General features: G+C 37.7%; 1 protein-coding gene across 2 annotated transcripts in view; it reads left to right on the top strand.

Annotated features, from left to right (window-relative positions):
* Window positions 1-24,233, top strand: part of ADSS1 (adenylosuccinate synthase 1) — a 31,809-nt gene extending 7,576 nt beyond the window's left edge. For both annotated transcript variants that reach the window (XM_056347441.1, XM_056347440.1), the window contains exons 2-13: window positions 7,975-8,077; window positions 9,488-9,550; window positions 10,325-10,375; window positions 10,712-10,778; window positions 11,899-12,006; window positions 12,353-12,434; window positions 13,386-13,512; window positions 14,657-14,811; window positions 15,985-16,109; window positions 18,070-18,167; window positions 19,351-19,500; window positions 20,923-24,233. In XM_056347441.1, coding sequence (XP_056203416.1) covers window positions 7,975-8,077; window positions 9,488-9,550; window positions 10,325-10,375; window positions 10,712-10,778; window positions 11,899-12,006; window positions 12,353-12,434; window positions 13,386-13,512; window positions 14,657-14,811; window positions 15,985-16,109; window positions 18,070-18,167; window positions 19,351-19,500; window positions 20,923-20,975 — 1,182 coding nt within the window. In that variant the 3' untranslated portion in view covers window positions 20,976-24,233. The remainder of the gene's footprint in view (window positions 1-7,974; window positions 8,078-9,487; window positions 9,551-10,324; window positions 10,376-10,711; window positions 10,779-11,898; window positions 12,007-12,352; window positions 12,435-13,385; window positions 13,513-14,656; window positions 14,812-15,984; window positions 16,110-18,069; window positions 18,168-19,350; window positions 19,501-20,922) is intronic.
* Window positions 24,234-24,533: the final 300 nt, after the last annotated feature.

Raw genomic sequence — 24,533 nt, 5'->3', positions numbered from 1 at the left:
TAAAGGAAAAATAGTACATTATTGCTACAAAATACGATATAAGCTTCAGGTCTTGATATTTGCACTAAAATAATTCTATATATTTCTTTAAAAGGTCAAAAGTTTTGTTCAGCTCTTTTTTCAAGAGTGTCTGCATTTATAATCATACTAATGATCTCATTAAGCTTTAGGTCTCCTTCCATGGAATTCAGGAGTTTTTGAAGAGATCATTACTTTAATAGGGAAGGTGGGATCCTGTGAATTTTGTTCATTGTAAGAGACAGTGAGAAGAGACACAGCAGGAACACCCTCAAACAGAAGCAGGAACGGTTCTGTGCAGAGTTGTTCTTACTTGAAACCTATGCAAACATTCTTTGGAAAGAGAAGCAAGGCAAACTAGGTTTGGCTGCTGATGATTCGTCTTAGGAGACTAATACTTGCAACTCACTCCAGCTCTTTGTCACCACTGTAGCTTTAAAAATCACCGCTCCCTCATTTCTTCTGCTCTAAGTGTACTTTGGGTTATTCCCTAACCCAGTTCTTGCCAATGGCTTGAGTTAAAAAAAGTTATGATCCATTTCTTGGAACTAAGTTGGGTGCTATCAGGCAATAGTTTAACTGGAAAAATTAGCCAGAAATAAATTCCCATAAAGGAAACTGTAACAAGCACCTATGGCAGCAGCCTCCCAGCTGGAATGTACAGTATTCTCAGTCATCTGACTGAGGCTTTCACACACAGGTGATTTTGTGATGTTGTGTCTAAGGGTCTGAGTGTTCAGAGCACTCAATGCATTGCATTTGTCTGTGTTCATTGGTTTAAAAAAAAAAATCTATGTTCTAAACTCATTTGCAGTGGTGTAAATCAAGAGAAATACCATGAAAGGGAATGGATTGATGTTATTGTAAAGTTCATGTCAAAGCCACTTATGTTGGTAACACTTACTAGCTACATTTATACAAGTTCCAGGCAGTTGCTGCTGTAAATTAGAAATAGCCATCATTAGATTGTCAAGAGAAGAGACAATTTCTGTAACAATGCTCCTTCTTGTTTATTCAGAAATACATACAAAATGCTATAAATGGAAGAAAATTACTCAGTCCAGATAAGAAAACTGCAGTATTTTGTAGTCTTTGTAGTATGATGAGAGGTATTTGGCCTGCAGATGCAGCTGAATTTCAGAAAATTGGTGGATGGAATTAGTAGAGCAGGGACACTTCCAATAAAGAGATAAACAGGAATCATAGCAATTGTTTCCAGATGCAGTCTTCCCAAACTGCTGGTTTGTGGCTGGTATTCCAATTTATACATTTTAAATTTATAGATTATAATGCCAGAGGGGATCATTTTGTAATCTTGTCCGAGTACCAAGGACACAGTATTCTAGTAGCAGTTATACCACCGCCAAAAGGAGAGGTAATACAATCTCTCTACTCCTACTTGATACTCCCATTTACACTTGCGAGCTTTGCCTTAGGCGTATCAGCCAGTACTGCAACTGTGTTCAGATACCTCCACAGGCTTCCAGCATAGCTGTCTCCCATCCAAAGTTTGGCCTACCTTTTTGTTTCTAATTCATTTATTCTAAACCTGTTCATGATGTTTTATATGCTCACTGCATGTAACAGTTGGCTAGAGAGCTCAGGCTGCTGTGTGCTGCTGGTATACCACTCAAGTGATAGTCTGTTGGCTGCAGATCTTCAGTTAATGAGTTTGGGGTTTCCCCATTGCATTGATGGATGTTGCTAATGAAGAGGATGAGATCTGATCACTGTGGGACCCATTAGAAACCTACCTGTTCTGTCTTCATCCTCTAGTTACAGTTTGAAACTATCATCAGGCTTTAAGGTGTTCTTTGTGTGCTCTGTTGATTTTTCATACCCATCTAGTTAATCAAGTTATGTTTGGGCATTGTAGGGAGCACTGAGCAAATGAAGGATGTGCTAACCAGTGGAAACCAGTAGAGCATCTGGAAACATTCCTCCCGCATGTGCAGAATGCAGTCCCCTGCAGACTACCTGGCTAGCAAGAACAGGCAGAAACACATCTGAGCATGAGGACACATTTCATTCCTATTCAAACATGTATCGTAAGGCTAGCTGGGAGGAAAGGGTTCCTGCTGCAGGTACTGAACAGCCTCTTTGCTGCTTTGAACAGAAATTCTGTTTCTACTTTGGGATGTTTTGATATCAGAGAATAAAGAGATTATTTTAAAAACAATACAAGACAAAAAATACCCCAGCTTTTAAATGGCTGAGCACTTTGAAAGATGGATTTGTTTCTTCATCTTTTTTGTAAGTTCTGCCACAAAGATTGTGTTCTTTTCTTCCGAAGTGTTCATAATTATTAGTTCCCTGAAAGATAGTGTTTATACCAGCATACAGTTCTTAACACTGGTAAGATGTAATACTTCTCAATTTAGTGTATTGATTCTGTTCTTGTGTTCACATACTATGGAATAGTAATCAAAGCACATCACCTCAGTGCAAGAATCCAATATCGCAAGTAGATCAATACATAAAAAGCATGGAAATGCATTTTCTTTTTAAATAAAGTGATGTACTGAAAAAATATTAAGCTGTTTTATGAGGCAGCTTAAGTTCCTCTATCTCCTGGTACTGGGGACAATATGTAACTTTACACTTCAATTATTGGAAGTCTGAAAACATAAATTAAAATCTTACAGAAAAAAATCCAATTTATATTCAAGTCCAACTGAAACATTCTTTAAAAATAATTAAAAAAAACCACCCCAAACCTTACCATATAGGATTACTTTGCTCTGAAAATAATGTCTAGTATGTTTTCTATTGGTTAACTCTTGAAAGCATATTGCAGCTCTTTCTATTAACTTAAAGGTTGTTTTCCAACCTGGAATGATGGGCATTTTAGGTTGTTGAATTTAAGCCACATTGCTGGTGGTCTGCTGGATTTTAGAAGAAAGGAAGCATAGCTTGCAGCACCACAAGGTAATAGAGCGTTCCTTAGGCAAAATAAGTTGAAAGTACACATATTTAATGCTTTTAATAGAGCCTTAACTTCTAGCACTTTCAAAGTTAATAACTGATCTGTTAAGCAATGTAGGTACTTTGAAAAGGCTGAATGCTAATTTTCTGCTGCAGGCTGTTGTGCTGGGTTGACCCAGGTTGGATGCCAGGTGCCCACCAAAACCACTCTATCTCTCCCTTCCTTAACCAGGCAGGGGAGAGAAAATACTACAAAAGGCTCGTGAGTAGAGATAAGGACAGGGAGAGGTAACTACAGTTGCTGTCATGGGCAAAACAGACTTGACTTGAGGAAAAAGTAGTTTAAAAATTAATGAGAAACAAAACCAAATCTTAAAAATACCTTTCCCTAACTCTACCTTCTTCCCAGGCTTATCTTTACTCCCAAATCTCCTCCCCCTGCAGTGGAACAGGGGGATGGGGCATGGGGCTTGCAGTCAGTTCATGACATATCTCTGCTGTTCCTCATGCTCTTCCCCAGCGTGGGGTCCCTCCCATGGGAGACAGCCCTCTGTGAACCTCTCCAATGTGAGTCCTTCCCACGGGCTGTGGTTCTTCACACACTGCTCCAGGGTCGGTCCCTCCCATGGGGTGCAGTTCAGGAACAGACTGCTCCAGCCTGGGTCCCCTGTGGGGTCACAGGTCCTGCCCAAACCTGCTCCAGTGTGGGCTTCCCTTGGGTCACAGCCACCTTCAGGCACCCACCTGCTCTGGTGTGGGGTCATCCTTGGGCTGAGGTGGGTATCTGCTCCACCATGAACCTGCCTGGGCTGCAGGGGCACAGCCTGCCACACCATGGGCTTCACCATGGGCTGCAGGGGAATCTCTGGTCCGGTGCCTGGAGCACCTCCTCTCCATCCTTCACTGGCCTGGGTGCCTGCAGCGTGGTTGCTCTCACATATTCTTGCTCCTCTCTCCAGCTGCAGTTGCTGGTGGTTTTGGTTTTTTCCCACCTTCTTAAATAAGTTATCACAGAGGTGCTACCACTGTTGCTGATGAGTTTGGACCTGGCCAGCCGTGGGTCTGCCTTGGAGCCAGCTGGCATTGGCTCCATTAAGCGTGGGAGAAGCTTCTAGCAGCTTCTCACAGAAGCCACCCCTGTAGTCCCTCTGCTACCAAAATCTTGCCACACATACCCAAAACAGCAATGCATGACTTCAAAGAAAGTTATATTTTTTGAGGTGCCTGATTTCAGTGTGAAGAACTGTAACACCTACCAAATAGTTAGAAACAAGCATTTATCTGCTCTCGAACTTTAATGTAGTTGATAACAGAGAACAGCAGCTATGGCTGCACAGGCAAAAACTATTGCTGTTTCTAGGCAGTGCCTCAAAGAAAGGATTTTTTTGTGCTCTCTAGAGATGAACTTCCTAAATGATATTTTGATCTTTTTATTGCTATAATGTGTTACCTGTCCTCTTTTCTTTGGCATGCTCAATACTTTCTAAAGTCCTACTTCATTGCTGCAGTTTGCTGTACTTGATAGCCCCAATCACCTGCATCTGGTAGGTTTCCTGCATTTGGTACATCTCATACTAGAGTGGCTAGAGATTAAAGTAGATTAACAGAGGGACACAAGTGTTGCTAAACATGTTGGAATCACTGCAGGAGCAGTAAGGAGGGTTTTGGATTGAAGTGGATGCTAATGTTCAAGACCCTGCTGTCATCCCAGTTGAACTCTTAGCCTTTTGGAGCTTTAACAGCCTTCCTAATGGTTCCTTCTTGGGAACAGAACTTTCCGCACCAGAATAGCTTAATGAGGATGCCCAGGCTTTCCAGATTTTGGAAGTGAATGTTAATTGTTATTTCTGGTCATACCATTTTGCGATACAGATGATGCCGCAGTGGCACTGATGATTAGTCTGTCAGAAGTTGTTGCCTTAATGTTCCCTTCATTGGAGAAGTTCTTGAAGAACCACAAAAGAAGGTAGATACCATCTCTAGAGGTCTAGGAAAGTTCAAATAATGAAAGATAAATAAAATTCAGGGGAGATCAGTGGTGCACAGCCCAGATTCTGTGAGCTGGGTCTGGGTATTAAACAGAAGCTCATGCAGAGGTATATTTGAAGCAAGGTCCAAGCAGAGATGCCAAAGGTCTCTTGATCCAAGTTGAAGCATCTTGGTGGTCCAGAGAATACTTACTGGGGGTGTTAGTGTTGCCATCACTTTAATGAAATACCATTTGAGGAAAAGAAGTGTAGTGTACCAGGTAGTTCTCTGCACCTTCAATCATGTAATCTTTAGGTTAAGCCCATGCAAGTTTTTAGGTTTCCCTTATGCTTTGTAAGCAAAAGAAGTGGCTCGTGTAGACTCTCAGAACTCAAGTAAAATTAGAAAAGGAGTAGATACCTTGTAATATCTGAGCTATTTGACTGCCAATATGCTGTTAGAATAGCTATGAATGTGAGAAATTACTGAGAGGACTAGATAACAAAGTATCTCATCACATCAGTGGTATATTTTGTAAGTTCAGTCCTGTCTGTTGGGCAATTCAGTGCTCTGCTACAACTTTATATTGCAAAAATGTAATGAATTGAGCTGTAAAAATACACTCAGAAGTCACTTTTTTTAGGAAATGCAGACCAACATGAGCAGTGCACGAAAACGGTTCCAGAGTTATCAACGCTAGCTTTAAATTAGAGAAGTGCTGTTTTATAAGGTCAGTCACTGAATTCTTGATTTATATTATCAGTCTAGAGGGACTGAAAGTGGATTCAGAAATTTTGGCAATTAAAGGATGTATCATAGCTGCTGATGTTTCTGTGCTTCAGCATTTTTTTATGTATGTCAGCTTTCACAGCTGATTGATCAAATGTCTCTTTTTAAGCATTTGCCAAGGAAAGAGACTGCATTTGTCTGGGTGTCAGTTATTCAGGAAAATTTTCAAAAGCATAAGCATTCTCACGCAGGTATATCTCACCTTCTAAAATTTTAGGATACAAGAAAACACTTCTGGCTATAATTTAAGAATGCTGTTATTTCAGATTGTGAATCCTCAAGCCTGATTTCGTTTGTTCATATTCATGTTGATTAAGGAAAGCAGCTTGTAATAACTGTAGTATGAGTTGACAGCAAATAGTTTTGATGAAGCCTGGTTCCCCATTTTTTGGGGAAACGTGAAAGTTGTTATTTGTAGAAATTACATCAGTATTAGATGGAGTTCACTCTTCTGAAGTTTCCATCTTGCTGCTGTCTATAGGCAAGCAGAAAAGGAAAGCTGATTGTCTCAGATATTACTACCACTTTCTCAAGCCTGATTCTGCTATAATAAAATTAACTCATGTTTCAACCACTGCATTCCATCCAGTCTCAGGCCTCTTAAATATCACGTAAAGGAGTCCCTTGCATGATTTAATAGCCTGCTAGATAGTTCAGTACCTTAAACTAGATCCGGGTCCTACAACTGACTTAATGTATCTGGGAGGCAGGCTGAATACCCAGGATGGTTCTGCTTTCTTCAGAAGTCTCTGGACAAGTTATAACTCTGTATTAGCAGGACACTTGGGAGTCCTTTCCAGCTCAAGGATGAGCTATGCAGCAGTTTGCTAAATCAAGTGAGATCTGTGCATGCACCAGTTTGTTACAACTACTCAGCTGCCACTTAGCAAGCAGATTATCTGTTTAAACTTCATTGTTGAGCTGGCATCTTCCAAAACATGAGGCTTACTTTTGTCATATTTAAAGGCATATTAAAGGCATCCCATTACTTTAAAAAAAATTGATTTTTTTTTAAATAACCTGCAGCTTTTATTTTCTTAATGTTGTGTTTCATTAGATATCCACATTTTGAAAGGAATGTCAGTTGCTATTTTTCTGTATATTATATGCAAACAAATGGGCAAATGAGTAAATGAAGAGTAGATGAAACTGTTGAAGAACATGTTAGATTATTAATTTTTATAGATGACTGTCAGTTTTCAGAGTTTTCATAGAACAACTCTACGTATTCAGCCAACACTCTTATTTATTTGCAAATTACCAGTGACAGTTTCAGTTCTACTTCCAGTAGATGACTTCATTCTAGACACTTATACATCATTCATGTATAATCCATGAAGATTTGTAATCATTTTGAACAATGGAAGGCCTATAGCACCAGGGCAGACAAGTACTCAGATTTCCCAACCTTATCATTAGGAGAAAAAGTTACATCATGACAGAACAGCAGCAAACATCAAGCCTGTTGAGAAAACCAATTTTTAAAACTCTTTACTCTTTCTGTTCAAATCAGCTCATGATCTTGATTTACTCACCTCTTCCCAAGTTTGTGTGTTCAAGTCATCATTCTCTTTTAAAGCTGTTTCTGAAAAACTAGTTTCTTGAGGAAAATACCAGCTCCCATTCTCAGGTCTGGTAGATAGTTGTGTAAGGTATGAGTTGTAGCAGACACCATACAGTGGTGGTGGTGTTAACTGGGAAGTTCATACCTTGACAAGGAGATTTTGTGAAGCTGCAAAGACTACGTATACTCCCAACTTTATGCAGACCTTCCATCTTGTTAGAAGCAGTAGCTGTTTGCAGGTGGGCAGGCAGGAGGAGCTTCCATTTGGAAGGAAATACTGGGTGTTGTAGGTTTAAACCTGAAGAAATGACCATGCACAGAAGATGCCCTGAAAAGATGGGACTGTGTAGGCATGTCAGAGACAGGACTCTGTGGGTGGTAGTTCGATCCGGTTTTGTTCCCAGAAAGTTTCAGTTCTCTTCTAGCTTCTGCCACCACTCCTGCATTTACTCTTGCTCTGCCCCAGTCCTAATGGTGTCATTCTGCTTTGTAATTCTACACAGTCCTGCTGAAATCTGTCAGCCCCCTAATTGTCCTGTCTGAGCCTTTTTTTCAATACCACAGCGTCTCCAGAACCTATAAGGTGGAGAAAACAGTGACCTAAGACATGAATATATAAAGACAGAAAGATGATCTTCTCAGATCATCTGCTGAGAGTTCAGAGTGGTGATATAAGACTGTTAATCTTCAGGTGTTTCTTTCTGTTGCAGGGTGGGAATAACGCAGGCCATACTGTGGTTGTTGATGGGAAAGAATATGATTTTCACCTATTTCCTAGTGGCATCATTAATCCAAAGGCAATTTCTTTTATTGGTAAGACTATTTTGGAATTTATTAAATAAAATAACATCACATGGTGGGTAGCTGCAACCATATTTTATAGTAGCAAGCAAAGAAAGACATATAGGTAACTGTTAGATTTGCTTTAGCTTCAGCTGTCTGACGTTTATTTCACTGCTGCTTTAACATGAAGAGTTACACTACTTCCAGTATCAGTTTAGTTTCTGCTACTAGAAGACTGGAAGTTTCTTTCTATTGTGTTGTTCTTCCTTATACTTCATGGTACAAGTTTGGAATCCATCCTCTACTTGTGCACTCCTTTTATACTTGCAGAAATATATATGCTATTCTTTGAGGACACAACCCCAGCACTTAAGCTAAATAAATAACATAACTTATGTCTGGCATCTCCTTACTGACTTTCCAGAAACAGGCCCCAAGATACAGGGCTCTGCTTGGAGGGCTGTCATCCAGCCTCCTTTTTGTTCGCATTACCAACTGTTTAAGGTGATGTTGTATTTCACTGTAAAGACACTCAATGCAGATGGCATCATAAAAATGTTTGCATTGCTTACTGGACCTTAAGCTCGTATTTAAGTGGTAGGCAAATTTAAGCCTTTTACTTGTGACAGAAAAATATATACAAAATGTGCAAGAAATGAGTGTTAAGTTTTAGTGAGTCATGGTGTTTCAGTTTTGTTTCATTTTATAATTTCCAAATGGATGATTTAAATGCATGAAACATACTTTTTCTGTCTGCTAGATATGGTGTATTGTCTTGCTTTCTGATTTACTCCCTTGCCGGTTAGTAAAGACTATAACTTAAGTTGTCCTAAATTTAGGGTGAGGCAGGCTCTTGCATATATTTCTGACGTTCCCAAGAAGGAAGCAGCAGCTGTTTCCAGCCCACTACATCACTAATTTTCCATGTCTCATCAGCAATGCTCTGTATTGCTTGTGGATTCGATATTGTAGCTCAAAAACAGGGAGAAGGCATTGCTAATGTATTACAGCACTAGTTTGAGCTGAGTTTAAAACAAATATGTGAATATTGAAGAAAACTTAAATATTGTCACACAGGCTTGTCAGTGTTGTAAGGCCACAGGCTTCTTTGAGCTTTTACAAGTGAACAATTGAGGCTGAAGTTGTGGTTGAAAGTCCACCACAAAGGCAAGAATTCGCTTACCTCAGCTGGCTTCAGAGCAGGCCCAGCATTCACATCTGAAACAGGCAGGCTCTGTTTTCTCTCTCTTTTAGCAGGCTTGTAGCTGCTTACCCAAGATGAGGATTTATCTAAAAAGTTCTCAAGATCGCTTTGTGAGAAATATGAGAAACTTGGTCTTTTTAAATAAAACTTCAGGCAGCAAATGTTTAACATGCCTTACATCCTACAAATGAGTATTTTATTTCCTGCTTTAAAATAAATAATTTATGTTCCTAAAGGTAATGGAGTGGTTATACATTTACCAGGCCTGTTTGAAGAAGCTGAAAAGAATGAAAAGAAAGGTTTGTATAGAGTCATTTTTAACCTTTCTTTATACTGGCAGCAGGTTGAGGGGTTTTTTTAAGCCTTTGTTTCTGACCATAAATACTCAATGCAATAACATTCTGGATTTTAAATAATGAGGAAAACCATATTAAAAATGTTGAATTGTATTGTAGTTTTCAGACAGATTGTCAATAGCCATCTTTTAATGGGTTTTCAGGGAGTTTTATAGCATTTGATAATACTTTAGATAGTTAATAAATTGCCACACACTTTAGAAAAGCTTCCTGTCACCTCAAAGTGAGATGACTTAACCCAGAGTTTCTGTGTCCCCATTTCTGTGCCCAAATGTAAACTCACTTGGTTCTACTTTGGGCAAGGCTTTGGACCAGATGACCTTCTAAGGTCCTTTGCATCGTAAATCGGTTTATGATTGTATATATAAAAATTCTCTACTTTCTGAGGCACAAATGAAGTTTAAGTGATTTATCATATAGTGATTATGCATTAAATAAGAATGTTTCCTTAAAATTAGAATTATGTGTAAGCCACACAATTCTGGCATTAAGAAGAAGTGAGTATCTTTATCCGTAACAAAATGAGAAAGCTGGAAAAGTAAAAAATGAGAAAAGTTTAATAAAAACATTGCTGATATTTGATACTATGGTTTATCCATTTTGTCTTTAAGAAGCTATGTGAACTAGAAGAAGGACATAGAAAAACTGAAAGCAAACCTCAAAAGTCTGGCCAGTCAGCACAGCTGAAATCCTGCTTTTCTTTATATCTTCTGACAGGTTTAAAAGATTGGGAGAAAAGACTGATTATATCAGATAGAGCACATATAGGTAAGTGATGATGGAAGGGGAGAAAACTCACAGAGGTTTGCTTAGCTTATGGTGCTAAACTACGTTATTACTCCACAGAGCGGTCATTTATTTGATCTAATACGGCTTCTTTATATGTTGTGTATCTAAAGCATAATCATAGAATTTGTATTCACTAAAGAGTAATGTTTTACATGTTTTCACAATGTTTAAGGAATACTTGCTTTGTTTTCATGTAGGGGAGGCCTGTGCACTATCAATGATAACAAAGCCTTTCTCTTGGAATTGTAGATGTCTGTGATTTAAATATTGTTTTTCTTTGGTCTCCCACTGTGTCCATTTGATTTTCCATTGCAGTGTTTGACTTTCACCAGGCAGTAGATGGGCTCCAGGAAGTGCAACGTCAAGCACAAGAAGGAAAAAAGTAAATATTTTGAGCACCTTCATTTAATGAATAAGTATGCAAATTTGAAAAACTGGTGTGATTTTGGAAAGCAGAAATGTATCTCTAAAGAGCCTTGCTGATGTTAGTAATTCTGTGACTTTGTCTTGCTCCTGTTTATGTTAGTGAACAAACTGAGGTATTACTGAAAAGGCAGGGTATGAATTCTTTTATTTCCTTTTTCCAGTTCCCTGCAGCGTATAGAGAGATTTTGAAATTCCTACCAAATCCTCACAACTGATTTCCATTAACATGATGCTAAACATCCAGTTTGATATCAGGCTAGTGATGCTTTTTTGAATCAGGCCCCTGAAGCATTGATGCAATTTACTGTATATTTGCTTATACTTCATGGAGATAGTAGTTTCTATTTCAATTTTAATCTTACACTTTAGCAGAGTATGTAACTATTTGTACTTTGTTATTCTGGTTTCTGAGAGACAAAGGGTAATGTGGACACACTGTATTTTTCTCTGTCTGTTAGGTTTTGATCCCATTGGACAATTTCAGCCAAACTTAAGATACAAATAGAGATCTCAAAATTACTGTATTTCTAAAATGCACATGAAAATAGGCATGCAGGTAGGGAAACAGTTTCATTTTTATCCTCATCAAGGTAAAGACTGCAACAGTTCATAGGACAGAGATCGTTTGAATAATGCAAAGCCATAGGAAACCAGTTTGATCGCTCACAGAACTGGTTGTTGTTTATAACTGTAGGCAGTGCTGCAACTGTGAACATGTGAAAATTACATTTGTTTCCTCTTGTTTGTGGTAAGGGATGTAGTAGTACCACAGGGAGAGTACAGTAACCATTATTACTGTATAATACATGTATATACACACATCGTTTCAACTAAGCTTGTGTCAGTCAGACCCGAGGCTTAATGCTTTACTGCATGCTGTGAATATTAGCAATATTTATGCAAATCCACTGGAGCATGAAAAATGCTATATATTATTATAGAACTGTAATAATTCTTTTATGTCTCAGACTTCCTGCCCAGTATATGATATACTGAAGAGCTTTAACAAAATTACTTAGCATAGAGTATATTTTTAAATATATTTATACATGTTTGGGGTGGTTCTTCTTAATCAGTATTGGCACAACAAAGAAGGGGATTGGACCAACATATTCTTCCAAAGCAGCACGAACAGGCCTTCGAATTTGTGACCTCCTTTCTGACTTCGACGAATTTTCTTCAAGGTACAACTTTTTTAATTTCTAAATGTTAATGTTAGAGTGATACATTTTGGCTGATAGATGTGCTTTTAAGAAGATGTTTTTAAATACATCTGAATTTTATATATGAATTGTCTAGAAGGAGAAGAAAACTGAAAAGAATGTGTGTATATTGATACTACTTCACAGAGTTTCTCCTAATTTAAAATACAGTTTTCTACATTGAGAAATACACTGGCTGATGTATTGAAATTCTGGGTATTTTTCTCCCTATAGCTCTCAGTATATACTGTGTATAATCCGAGTTCTTGCCAAAAGTTCTATGAACAGTAGCTATGTCCTTCATAGATACAATTTCAATATTTTACAGATTTAAAAATCTGGCACAACAATACAAGTCAATGTTTCCCACCTTGGAAATAGATATAGAAGGACAATTGAAAAAGCTAAAGGTAAGGATTTAACACTTGTAATATTTGTTCAGTTTCAGGGAAAGTATAGAAGAAAATAGTAATATTTGTTTTCATTAATAGAGTTAAAATGAAATGACGAGAACAACTACTTACAAAACCTAATTCATTAATTTAAATTAAAAATGCATATCTTCATTGTTTGAAGTGTTTTAATAGGCAGCAGCTATGCACTGCAATAGAATGTTCTCTTATTGTGGGCATCAAAATAAATTTAGTGGATGATTTAATTATCTATAATATTTTACTTAACATAACTGTTGTGTTAAAGTAGCCAAGTGAATGCAGGGTGACACTTCCAGTTAGCTGTCTCCAGCCGTGACTGATCTAGTCTGTCTGAGAGACTTCCATCGTTATTGAAGAATTTTTTGTGGAAGCTGTGTTTCAAGATCTTGCTGTTATAAGAAAAATGTCTATTTATACATAAATTCAAAAGAGCCACTATAGTAGAACATCTTCTTTTGTGAATATGGAAGAAAAAGGATGTTAAGAAAATTTCTTACCTTTCCCAAGTTTTGGCTGATAATTGTTCAAAGCTGACACCCTACCTTTAAAGATATTCTTTAATATTAATGAGTAGTGGTTTGGTTTTTTTTTTCTTTTGGAGCTTGCACTACTAAGTCCCCCTCTCTGTCTAAACTTTACACACATTATATAGAAACTATATCAATAAAATAAGTAGACGTACAACATCTGTGTGAATAGAAAAGGTGCAGAAATTATGGCATTCTAATGCCATAACAAGTCATGTTTTCTTATGTGAGTAGCTCAATACACTGAACCTTTAACTAAAGGTTGTATTTTTCAAGTAAAATACAGTTATGGAGGCTGGTGTGTTAGGGTTATCTGTATGTTCCATGTTTCAAAAGTGAACACTGTTCCCTGCTTCCCACCATTGTCTGAGGAAGCTGACATTTCCACTCAAATTGGCAGGCGTATGCTGAAAAAATAAGACCCATGGTTCGAGATGGTGTCTATTTTATGTATGAAGCCCTTCATGGCTCTCCAAAGAAGATTCTTGTTGAAGGAGCCAATGCAGCATTACTTGATATTGACTTTGGTAAGTTAAATTCTAAACTCAATTTAACTCTGAAGAGATGAGTTTTATTTTGATTTGTGTTTATATAAGCAGGAAGTTAAAGAAACAAAATAGTACAGATCTTCCAAAAGTAGAGTAAGGCAGAGATTGTATCATTAATGGGATCGAATGCTTAGGGTTTAAATATCAATTTTTACTGAAGTTTATTCCAGTGGAGTTGAAATTTCACTCTAGATATTGTCTTTATTGCTTCTAAATGTGTGTACGATGCACATTGCCATACATTCCAGGCATTCGTAGTGCTGCTGAGATAATTCCCCTGCAGTGGAGGGAGGATTAAACTGGTGCAGATAACCCGTAAGCCTAGCTTCTTCAGTTGATGTCTGCTCTGCTCTCTTACCAAAAGTCTAATTAAATGACTTAGGTCTCCATGAAGACGAAATGAAGAGCTGGAGAGATTTTCTAAGATCATTAATAACCTCTTAAGTCTTAGACAATTTGCTGCAGATACAGAGAGTTACTTGTGTAGAGCGCTGGGAATGTCAGACTGTGACCTTTACACCAGGCTCTCCATGGACGTAGTGAAATATTTTCTCTGGTACACAGGACAGTGGAAAAAGCTTTGCACAGCAGCATCATCCTATAATAGATCCAGTGCCTAATGGAAGTAGTATGGAGATGCTTTTAAATTTATGCCTTGTGGGCATTCCTCAGTGGAAGCTGGAAAGAATGAATGCAGAAAAGCTGACACATTGGAACAGGTAGCACATACTTGATAGATCTGTAAATATAGGAAAATACTGTATTTTCTTATTTGTCTTTGTGAACTTCTTGCTCACTAATAATATGCTTATATAAATTGTCAGGATGAGTAAGCTATTTGAGTGGAAAAAATCCTTCATTTTAAGGGGTTTCTGTGGAGCATAGAAATCTAAATACATATTATTCACTACAGGAGGAAGCAGTTTAGGTAAGAATGGGTAAATTTGTTCTCTTAAAAGCAAAATGGGAGCATGCAGTAAGAAGAATTTGCCCCGCTTTTTGGCTGCTGTTTGTTTAGCTGTAAGCAAACATACAGGTGAAAATCTCCTTTTAACTCAAAGGAAAACCAGGCTTTGTTTCTTATCATTGCTGAAACGGAGTTGTGCTGTTGTGTGTTTGACAGGCACGTATCCTTTCGTGACTTCATCGAACTGCACTGTAGGCGGTGTATGCACTGGACTTGGTGTTCCTCCTCAGCATGTTGGTGACGTGTATGGTGTGGTGAAGGCATATACTACTCGGGTGGGAATTGGAGCCTTCCCCACTGAGCAGATTAATGTAGGTTTAATGTTATGAAATGCAGTATATACAGTTGCCAAAAAATAAGGTCAATGGAATGGGATAAGGGTATACCAATGATAAATAAGCACTGTGATAATAATGTCGAGCAATCGCACTCGGAAGAGAGGAGAATTACATCATAAACTTAAGGTTTCAGAGGAGAGAAACAATAGAAAATGATGTTACATTACAGTGACCACGCTTCTGTTGTAATGAATTATGTGAAAACAGATTTCATCATTTTATGTAATATTAGGTGCATTTTTCAGTGGCAAGAGTTTGTTGTGGACTGAAACTTGTCAGTGCATCACAGGAAAACTTAAACTACAAGATACAACTTCTGTGCTTAACAGCCTGTGTTCTGTGTGATTTGGAGAATAAATGTGTGTGCATCAGCCAGTCATGCACAAATAGATCAATAAAAAGAAGTGGAGAGATTCTGATTCTTTTAAACTGTCTATTGTATTTTCATTATCAAGAACCTAAAAAGCTCAGGGTATCGATTATGCGCTACACACAGAGCAATCTCTAGGTCAGTGGTCTGAATCTAATGTAAGGATTTAGTCACTATAATCCTTTCTCTAACGGCTCAAATGAATTGGTGATATCCTTCAGTTTTATGAATCATGAGAGTAAAGTTTCTTCTTCATTTTTAACACATAATAAATGCTGCCAGCCAGAAGGGAACAGTCAGCAGTCTTCTATTGTGGTAGAACCTATGAGCCCTGGGCATGGTCAAGGAGTCTGTTGACCTCGACGTCATGCAGACATTGCTCTTGTCCCAAGCATTTACAGTCTTCCCCCCCCCCCAATAGATGCCAAAAGACCAAATGAAGAAATTAAACACAAAATTAAAAACAGGGCTGAAATGTCAAGGAAATCTTCCTGTCAGGTGAAGGAAGGAAAGTTTCTCCTTATAACCACTTCATGTTCTGTTAAGTAAGTGTTTTAGAAACGCTAGTGATTGAAAAACAAAAATCCTCTGCATGAAGGGCTTTATTCTCTGCCTTAGTTCTCTCCTAATGAAACTTAATTATTTTTTCTTTTTCTTTTTGTACAAAAAAGCCTTGGAATTGAACAACTGTATTTTTCTTGTTAGTAATCTATATTTATATTGGTTTTCCTGCTATTTTTCAGTGAAATACCATCAGTATTCTTTCTGTCTTTTAGGAAATTGGAGATCTTTTACAGTCCCGTGGCCACGAGTGGGGAGTAACGACAGGCAGAAAGAGACGCTGTGGCTGGTTAGATCTTGTCATTTTGAAATATGCTCATATGATCAACGGATTCACTGCGTAAGCATCACAGATTTTGCGCTACATTTGGAAGTGATAATTTTGTGCTTCGCAGAATAAATATGTAGGTAACATTAATATAAGTCCAGTAAAGTGTTACATTTTAAGCAGTAAAATAATTCACAATGGGCAACTGAGAATTGTCTTGGTGCTATTAATAATCTAATTACTTCGACTTGTTTTTGTTCAAATCAAGTGATTTTACAACATCGTAGCAGTGACTTTTTTCACATATGTTTCCATTTTGCTTACATCAAATGGCCAGTGTAGATGGGACCAATATAGTAGTTTTCTGACAGTATGCTCTAGTATTCTTGATACAGTGCTTTTGTATTGACTTCTGTTGTGATCTAAAAGCTGCTGGTTTTGAGCTTTGATTGACTCTAATGGATCATACCTGTAGGGCCCATTCTGTATCATTTGGAACCCCTACTTCTTTAAGTGAAATAAGTGGGATGACATGAAGGGTATGGCAACTGACACAGCTTTCATTCCAATCCCAACAGGTTCATGTCTTTACAAAATGCAGTCTGATAATTGCATTATAAATTCTGCTTTTAATGGGCTAAGATTTATTCTCTTCAGGACTAAGTGACATACTTGGTTGATATATGTACTTTGAATTATAAAATAATTTTAAAATGACATTTTAAAGGAAAAATGGCGGTTTAAAAGAAGTGTTCAAGACCATAATGCCTTCAAGCTAGCTTATGTCTAATGCTAAAATGCGAGTAACTGTCACAAGCCATTAATTTATAACTGATTTTCAGAAAGGTTGCAAAAGTTTCATTACAGGTTTGTTCATATAAAGTGTAGGCTTATTCATGCATCCAGGCAAACTTATTCACATATGCAAACACGTGACCTTGGGCATCTTAATGTCTGAGACTTATGCAGGTGATGTCACAAAGGAACAATGATCTTTGTTTGTTGATTTATCAGAAGGGTTTTTAATTTTTTTTTCCATTGGATTTATATTTCTCTTTAACTTACACAGCTCTAGTTTATATGGAAATAGTATTAGGAAGGTGTCATGTTTCCTTCCATTTCAGTTCTATACAATTACTGCACTTCTATCAACAAAACTATTTCACCTCTGGTAACTGTGACAGCTAAAAAACATGGGGAGATAAAACTTCTAAAAAGTTGGATGAACTGGCTCTATACTGCTTCTTTCCCAAAAGGTCTTTTTATTTAATCATTGTGCGCATCACATGCTTACTGAGCACATATAGCATGGACTATTATGCCCATACCTGTCTAAATCCTGTGCTACTCATATTCTTACCAGACAAGGTTTGGCATATTGTTTCTAGAAAAATTGACTAGTTTTAAAATGCAATTTTATTCTGATCAGTGAATGCTACAGTGTCTTTTTGAGGTTCCATTTCTGTGTTCAAATGTGTTCATTCACAAGATGAAAAAGGTTCAGAAAACTGACAACCCTGACGGCACGGCCCAGGCACTGAAAGTCAGGCTGGGATCCTTCCTACTGAACTGTATACATGATTTTAGTAGCCACGTTATGCTTGTGAAGTATGTTTTAAAAGTGTAGTTTAGTAAATAAGTCTGCCTTATAGTTGGTGTAAATTAGTAGGAGTAAAAGAAATACTCCCTTAGCAGCGATGTAAATGCCATCATGCACACCTAAACCAAGTCCAGCAAGTGCCACTTTACATAGTCAGCTTTCACTGTGTTTTCATGCAGTGAATTGAGTACTGGGCCCCTGCATGAGCAGCTAAGCATTTGGAAATGTCTTTGTAACTCAGTCGTGTATTCATCCTAGAAGCGTGAATTCAATTAACAATGTTCATAGTTTAATATATTTGTGTACTTCTGCTTGCTGGGTTGCCTGAGCTGGATTTGTGAATTCAAAACTAGAAAGGAAAAAAACACCAAACTCTTAAAGAGGAGATTAATCATTTGTGTATCTAACCAGTTGGTTTTTTTTTCTGTTCAGTTTGGCATTAACAAAACTGGATATTCTTGATGTCCTTGATGAAATTAAAATTGGTGTTGCTTACAAATTGGGTGGAAAAAGAATTCCCTATTTTCCAGGTATGTTGTTAAATATGTATGTTCATTTCTCTCTTTCCTGCCTGTTAAGTCACACCTGTTGGGAAAGGCTGTTTGCTTTTTAAAATTGGGCTCTATTTCTTTTTCATTAGACCTTCTGTAGAAATTTGTGGAACTGTAGTATCAGTATAAAGACTTCTGTATCAGTACATTAACATTTTCCGTTCACCTTGCATCTCTATGTATAATGACAAAGTTCAGAGCAAATAAAATCTTGTGTTAGGGCCTCTGTGTCTTGTCCCATTAGATATTTTTTGTACTGACAACACCAGGGATATGAAAGTCAGCAGGACTCAAGTCAGTGACTGTATGTCATTGGCAATAGCCTTTAATGAAGTAAAGTAAAAATAAAAGCAGTGCTTAAGCTGTCCAGAAATGAGACAGATACAAGCAGAATCAAGCTGCTCATGGTGTACCATCATATAACTGTAATTAACTGCAGTAACATTCTGGTTAATAAAAATATATAATGCCTCTCAATGCGATTCATCTTAAAGTTTTAAAGATGTAGTAATACATAATCTTCTTACATTAGTGATGTTTTCAAGATACCTGTAACAGTCTGTGTCAAGGTGAGGGGTTTGTTCTGTTGAGATGGGGGGGGTTGGAGGGATGGGGGGGTGCTGGTAGCAACCAGCTTTCCCACCAGTGGTGGTAGTTCCTGGCTGTGCACACAGTGAAAATTCCAGTGGGGAGAAGCTTGAAGACATCTAGGTTTTTAGCAAGCCTGATAAAACCCTAATTAAATTAGGGTTACTTAGATTAATCTGTAAAGATAAAAACATTTAAAACAGTAGTGCCTTGTCTACAGGAGGACTTCTATTATGTGTAAATCTGAACCAAAGCGGAACTACTAGAAACTTCAAATAATTTGTTTCCTTAAAAATAGTACTGTAGCTTTCTGACAACATAGAGTACATCGTATGGTTTTTAGAAAAGGAAACTGGATTCGTGGGTCCTCTTGAATCGGTTATCTTTCGAAGTAATAAAAATTATTATTAGTTAAGAATGAATGAAAATGAATGAACCAACCAGCAGAAATACTGGGTTTTTTCATTTACCAGACAGTAAACACTCAAAAGACTTTGTTGGTCAAGAACCATAGATGCGTTGTTTTGAGGTAGAGCAGCTAAAATCAATGATGACAAAAATTGTTCTCCCCCAGCTAATCAGGAGATACTACAGAAGGTGGAAGTAGAGTATGAAACAATGCCTGGGTGGAAGACTGACACAACTGGTGCACGAAAATGGGAGGACCTCCCACCCAAGGCCCAGAATTACATCCGCTGCGTGGAAAACCATGTTGGAGTACCCGGTAAATCTTCCTGTAGACGTACATGTGAGGAACACCTATGTAGAAGTGCTCAACTCATTAGTCAGGGAGTGGCTTGATCTGGGCAGGAGGCAATGGAAGTACCTGTAGTTGGGCTGATGATGGTAAATGACAGCTTGCCAAGAAGCAGCAAAGGGTGATGTTCTGCAGGAAGGTTGGCAGTGTTGCAAAGAGCTCCAAGCTGCTGCTGACAAGGATTTAACAGGAGGAAGGTTAAAAGCATATTGCTTTTTGGCAAACTGCCACTTTCTGACAGTGAAAACTTTGGAATCTGTGCACCATGCTTCAGTGCAGTTAGTCTAATGTCCTAATCTCTTCCTTTCACTTCACTTCCTGCACTACATCCCTGTTTGAACATAGACTTTCCCGGCCCCCTTTTCCATACTTACCTGTATAAGGAGATGTATTGTGTACATACAGGATTGTTTAGCCCAATTCTGTCACTTTGGTCACAGTAAGATTCTCATTTTTTCAATCTCCAAAGGTTAAGCCATCCAGTTTTCTTCAAATCTAATTGCTAGAGCTCTCTCTAGAGGCACCAAGACTGAAGTATGGCATGAACAGTGGAGTTAGGAAGGGAAAATTTCTACAGTAGCAAACTTAAAAAGCTGGCACGTGTGCTGGTTTTTTTCCTCCATAAAGCACATCAAATGTCACATCTGGGGAGTACAGCCTAGTTCCAACTGTGGCAATTTCAGTATTTTTCATGGATTAGGAAGCAACTGATAGCAGAGCCTGAAACTCAGTGAATGGCCCGTGTGTGGTCATGGACACAGATGAGGGCAATGGGATATGTAAATGAAATTCCCCTTACTTTACTTTTCTGGCTGTCTGTGAAGGCAGGGTGCCTTGGTGGGTTTGATGGTGAAAGGAGACCTACCTACAGTCAATTCAATAGTATCTATGGGCAATAAAAACTGTAGTGGAACAATTACAATATTTGGGGTGACTGCTCACACTGTATAATGTTTTTAATTGCAGCCTTATATATTTAAGAATATTTTAGCATGTGTGCGTCACTATCACCTGATCCACATCATGAAGACTTCAGTCTGGCAGAGCTCTTGCTTCTTTGTGAAGGGATTTAGCTAGTCATCCTATCACTCAAGACCTGCAGTTAAACCTGCAACAAACATAGTTGACCTTCCGTTAAGCCTTACATCTGCAATGCTTTGTTTATGATATAATTATTTCATACTTTCAAACTTCAGTATATTATACTTCTAGTCTGGTAGGGCAGCAGGAGTAATGCTATTTTTGACAGTAAAGCTTCCTAGCATTGTATTTCAGTACAAAGTTGGCCAGTTTGTGGTGAAGCATCATGAAAGGTGAAAATTATTCCAGCTCATTGATTATAATATTTACTTTCAGTAATTGTCCTAATAGACGTGTTTTTCTCCCTAGTTAAATGGGTCGGAGTTGGAAAATCAAGAGAGTCGATGATCCAGCTGTTTTAATCAAATGAAGAACTTCAGTGAGAGAAGCACAATTTGGCATTCATCCGTTCCTTACTGCTTCCTCTTTGAATGGAGATGCTATTTAAAAGAAACATGTTCTTCTAAGAATTGAATAGAAACAAAAATATATTCTATATTGTAACATTTTATTTATCTTTAAGTTCTTAGTAAATTCAGGGTAAAATCTTGGTGGCCATCATAAAAAAAAAGTATTCTTAAAAAAAAAGGAAAAAATTTTTTTTTTTAAATTTGAGCCATGTTACTATTTGAAAGTATTTTACATCCATATAGTCATTTCTTCTTGCTGAAACCAGTATTAAGCCTTTTCCAGTAGTTACTGGGTAACTTTAGAGTTGTGAAGCTTGGATTTGTTCTTCAGCTTCAAATGTTAAAATGTCTATGTATCTGGGTTGGCACTGGTAAGACAGATACCATGTACTTAAATTGGTTGGATTATACAGATTCTCAGTTTCTAAAATACAGCAGAGTTGGGTAGGTATTTGACTGCCCAAAGCAAAGCAAACACAATTATCTATAGTTCTTAAATAATGATTTTTTTAATAACCCACTAAAATGAATGGAGACCAGCTAAAGTATTTTTATCACAGAGCCTGTCCTAGTAACTGAGGTAACATCTGTAGAAAGGTCGAACTGGAGAAAGTTGACCTGTCTTAATAATTCTTCCAAATATCCTGGAGACTGTCAGATGTGCAGTCTTTACTTTATACAGTGGAGAAGGAGTGAGTGAAGGTGGAAGGAAGAAGAGTCCTCAGGGTGCAAAACACATGGGAAGCGTGGAACTGAGACAGCATGCTGTGTTTTCTCAGTGAACCTGAGACATTTCTTCCTGCTTGTGCAGTGATTTCCAAAGTTTTACTGTAGTTCTCTGTTGAGGAACTTGGGACTTGTGGCTCTGTAAGACACACTTGCTTCCACAGCTCCTAGGTTTCCAAGAATAAATCAATGCATGACATAATGATGACTGCTGCAGTATTTACACCCCTCACATATTTTGACCTTCCTCAGCAAAATGCAATGCCTATTTATAGAAGGGGATGACATGTGGCAGCCAGGGTTGAGACATGTAGAAGCTGTGGAGAGGTCCAGAATCTTCAAGAATACACTTGGATTTCTTTGTGGATCTTCTAATTCATAATGGTTATGCATCAAGAGCTCTCATAAAAGGCCTAGCTCTTGCAGAGGAAAAAAGTTACACTAGAAATGGAGTTATTCCCTAACTGCAGAACTTTTTGAATAAATGTTCCTTTTCTATATATGTCTCGGAGAGCTATAACAATATTTTTGTATCATTCCCAGGGACTGTGGAAACAGCATCACAACCCCAGTAATGCCATTATGTAGTATGTGAAAATAGCCCTTTTCTGAGATGATAACTCCAAGGATACAAAATTACATTCTTTGCATCAGAGATGGGGGAAAAGTAAAAACCTGTGCAGAATATAGTCATACTCATTCCCCTTGTTTTTTATCACTCAGTAGTAAGTAACAGTTAATGTTCTAACCCATTTGTGTCAAGAAGCAATTACAGAAGTACCTGTACAAGCACATAGCGAGCACTAAATTTAACTGATTAAACTGATTTACAGATGTCTTGCTGCTTGTAAAGCAGAAATTTTACACCTTCTGGCTGCAGTGCTGTCTCTTCAAACCCCAGTTCATCACAGACTGTGGCTTTATGCTACAAGCAAATACCCTTTATCTTGGGGCGGGGGAGCCAAAGCTGTGAATCCTTAATTCAGCTACAACTCCTTTGTCCATCTTTGACAAGTTGTTTAATCTCCTTGCTACTCTTTTTGCAATTTGTGAAATGGCAGTTAGGAATACATCCTCACCTCTTTTTACACTGTTTTTTGGAGTTAAGACCTGCAGTCCCTGCTCTGACATCGATGAGGAGGCTCTCCCCATCATATTTGTGGGTGTTGTAATGAAAGAGCAATGAGATTTCTGACCTTATTTAATGTTTGCAAAGCACTTCTGAAAGATGCTTGGTAAGTGCTAATTATTACAAGCACTGTGAAATGTGCCTCATTTATAGTGAGGTAATTTAAGCATAAGGATGCTGGGAGGTACAGTAATTTTTTGTGTTCACATGGCTTAAGCTTGTGCCATTGGCCCTACTGGATGATCCAGACCTGTTCCTTTTCTGGGCCCCATCTTCATCAGTGCATTTGTACTAGGAGATTGCCGCTATGTTTAAGCTTTGGTTGATTTATAGGCAAAGTCCACAATGACTAACAAGGCACTCAGTGTGCTGAATAACTGGATTAAGTGATCAACTCTAAATGATGTAGTGGGCATATTGAAAAAAAATTATGGTTTATGGCTTAATTTTCACAGGATTACTTTCTCTTGTTCACCTAATCTTTTTATTTTCCATTAAGTAATTTTTCCATTAAGTCTCCATTAGATCTACATTGCCTGTCTTTCCATGCAAGGATTTATCAAAAACCCAGTGATGTTGTCAGTGGGCATGATGTAATGGGCAATCCTCCTGCGACTTATCTGTCACCGTAACGAATAATGTCATGCATTTTATTTCATAGCATGGATTTTTTTAAATGAAATTTCTACTCCTATTGAATTTCATGTGTTGTCATTGAGTTAAACGTGAATAAGTTCAGGCTTTTACTGAAAAGCTCTTTAACCTACTGAGTGACACAATGCTTAATAAGAACATTTTTATGTAAATTTGCTTTTACTGTGGCTGTTTCCCATGTGTATTACTTTGTATTGAATTTCATTTTAATAACAATCACTGTGATGCATTTAATTTCTTCTTTCTCCCCAGCCGAATGCAATAATAATGATTAAAACTGGTTGATGCATCATCCTGTTAGATATCTGGATGGAAGAATAAGCGTAAATGTCTACCAAAGTGGCGTAATTTGTAGTAAAGATTATAGTTTTTTAGAATTAGCAATTACTGATTCACTCATGCACATTAATGTATTTGACAAATTTTCTCACACTTACCCTTACAATATGGCCTTCACAGTCAGGTATATGCTTCCTAACACATGCAGTATAGGATTTTGAAGCTTATGTAATTTTTAATTTGGCTATATATAGTATTACAGTTCTGGTATAATGCACTTAGAAAAGAAAAGAAAATTAAGCATTTCCATAGCAATGTACAAACTATAGTTACACCTTATGCAGATTTTTTCAGATGAATTTTGGATCCACACCTGTTTATTCTGTCCTGCAAAGACATGTATTAAAACCAATTTAAAGTAACAGTGCTTCGCCTCTATTTCTCCCTTCTTTTTTTTTCTTTCTTCTTTTTTTTAAACACGATGCACTTCATACAAAAATCTGGTTCAATATTTCATAGATTTTAAAAAGTAACTAGTGGCATTGCTGAATGAATGGTGATTTTCTTTCGATGTACAGATTCTATGTTTGGCTTTTTTTTTTACATATTGTATAAACTTTGTTACACCATCCCATTTGCAGATTGACTGGCGATCCACCTTTACCACCAGGGATTCATGGTTAGTCATCTTTAGTTAGCTCACCTGAGCGAGCAATAGTTTT

This window comes from Falco biarmicus, chromosome 7, assembly GCF_023638135.1.
Source record: "Falco biarmicus isolate bFalBia1 chromosome 7, bFalBia1.pri, whole genome shotgun sequence".
NCBI classification, from domain to species: Eukaryota; Metazoa; Chordata; class Aves; order Falconiformes; family Falconidae; genus Falco; species Falco biarmicus.
The sequence above is the reverse complement of the archived record's forward strand: the minus strand, read 5'-3'. Positions and strand labels throughout refer to the sequence as shown.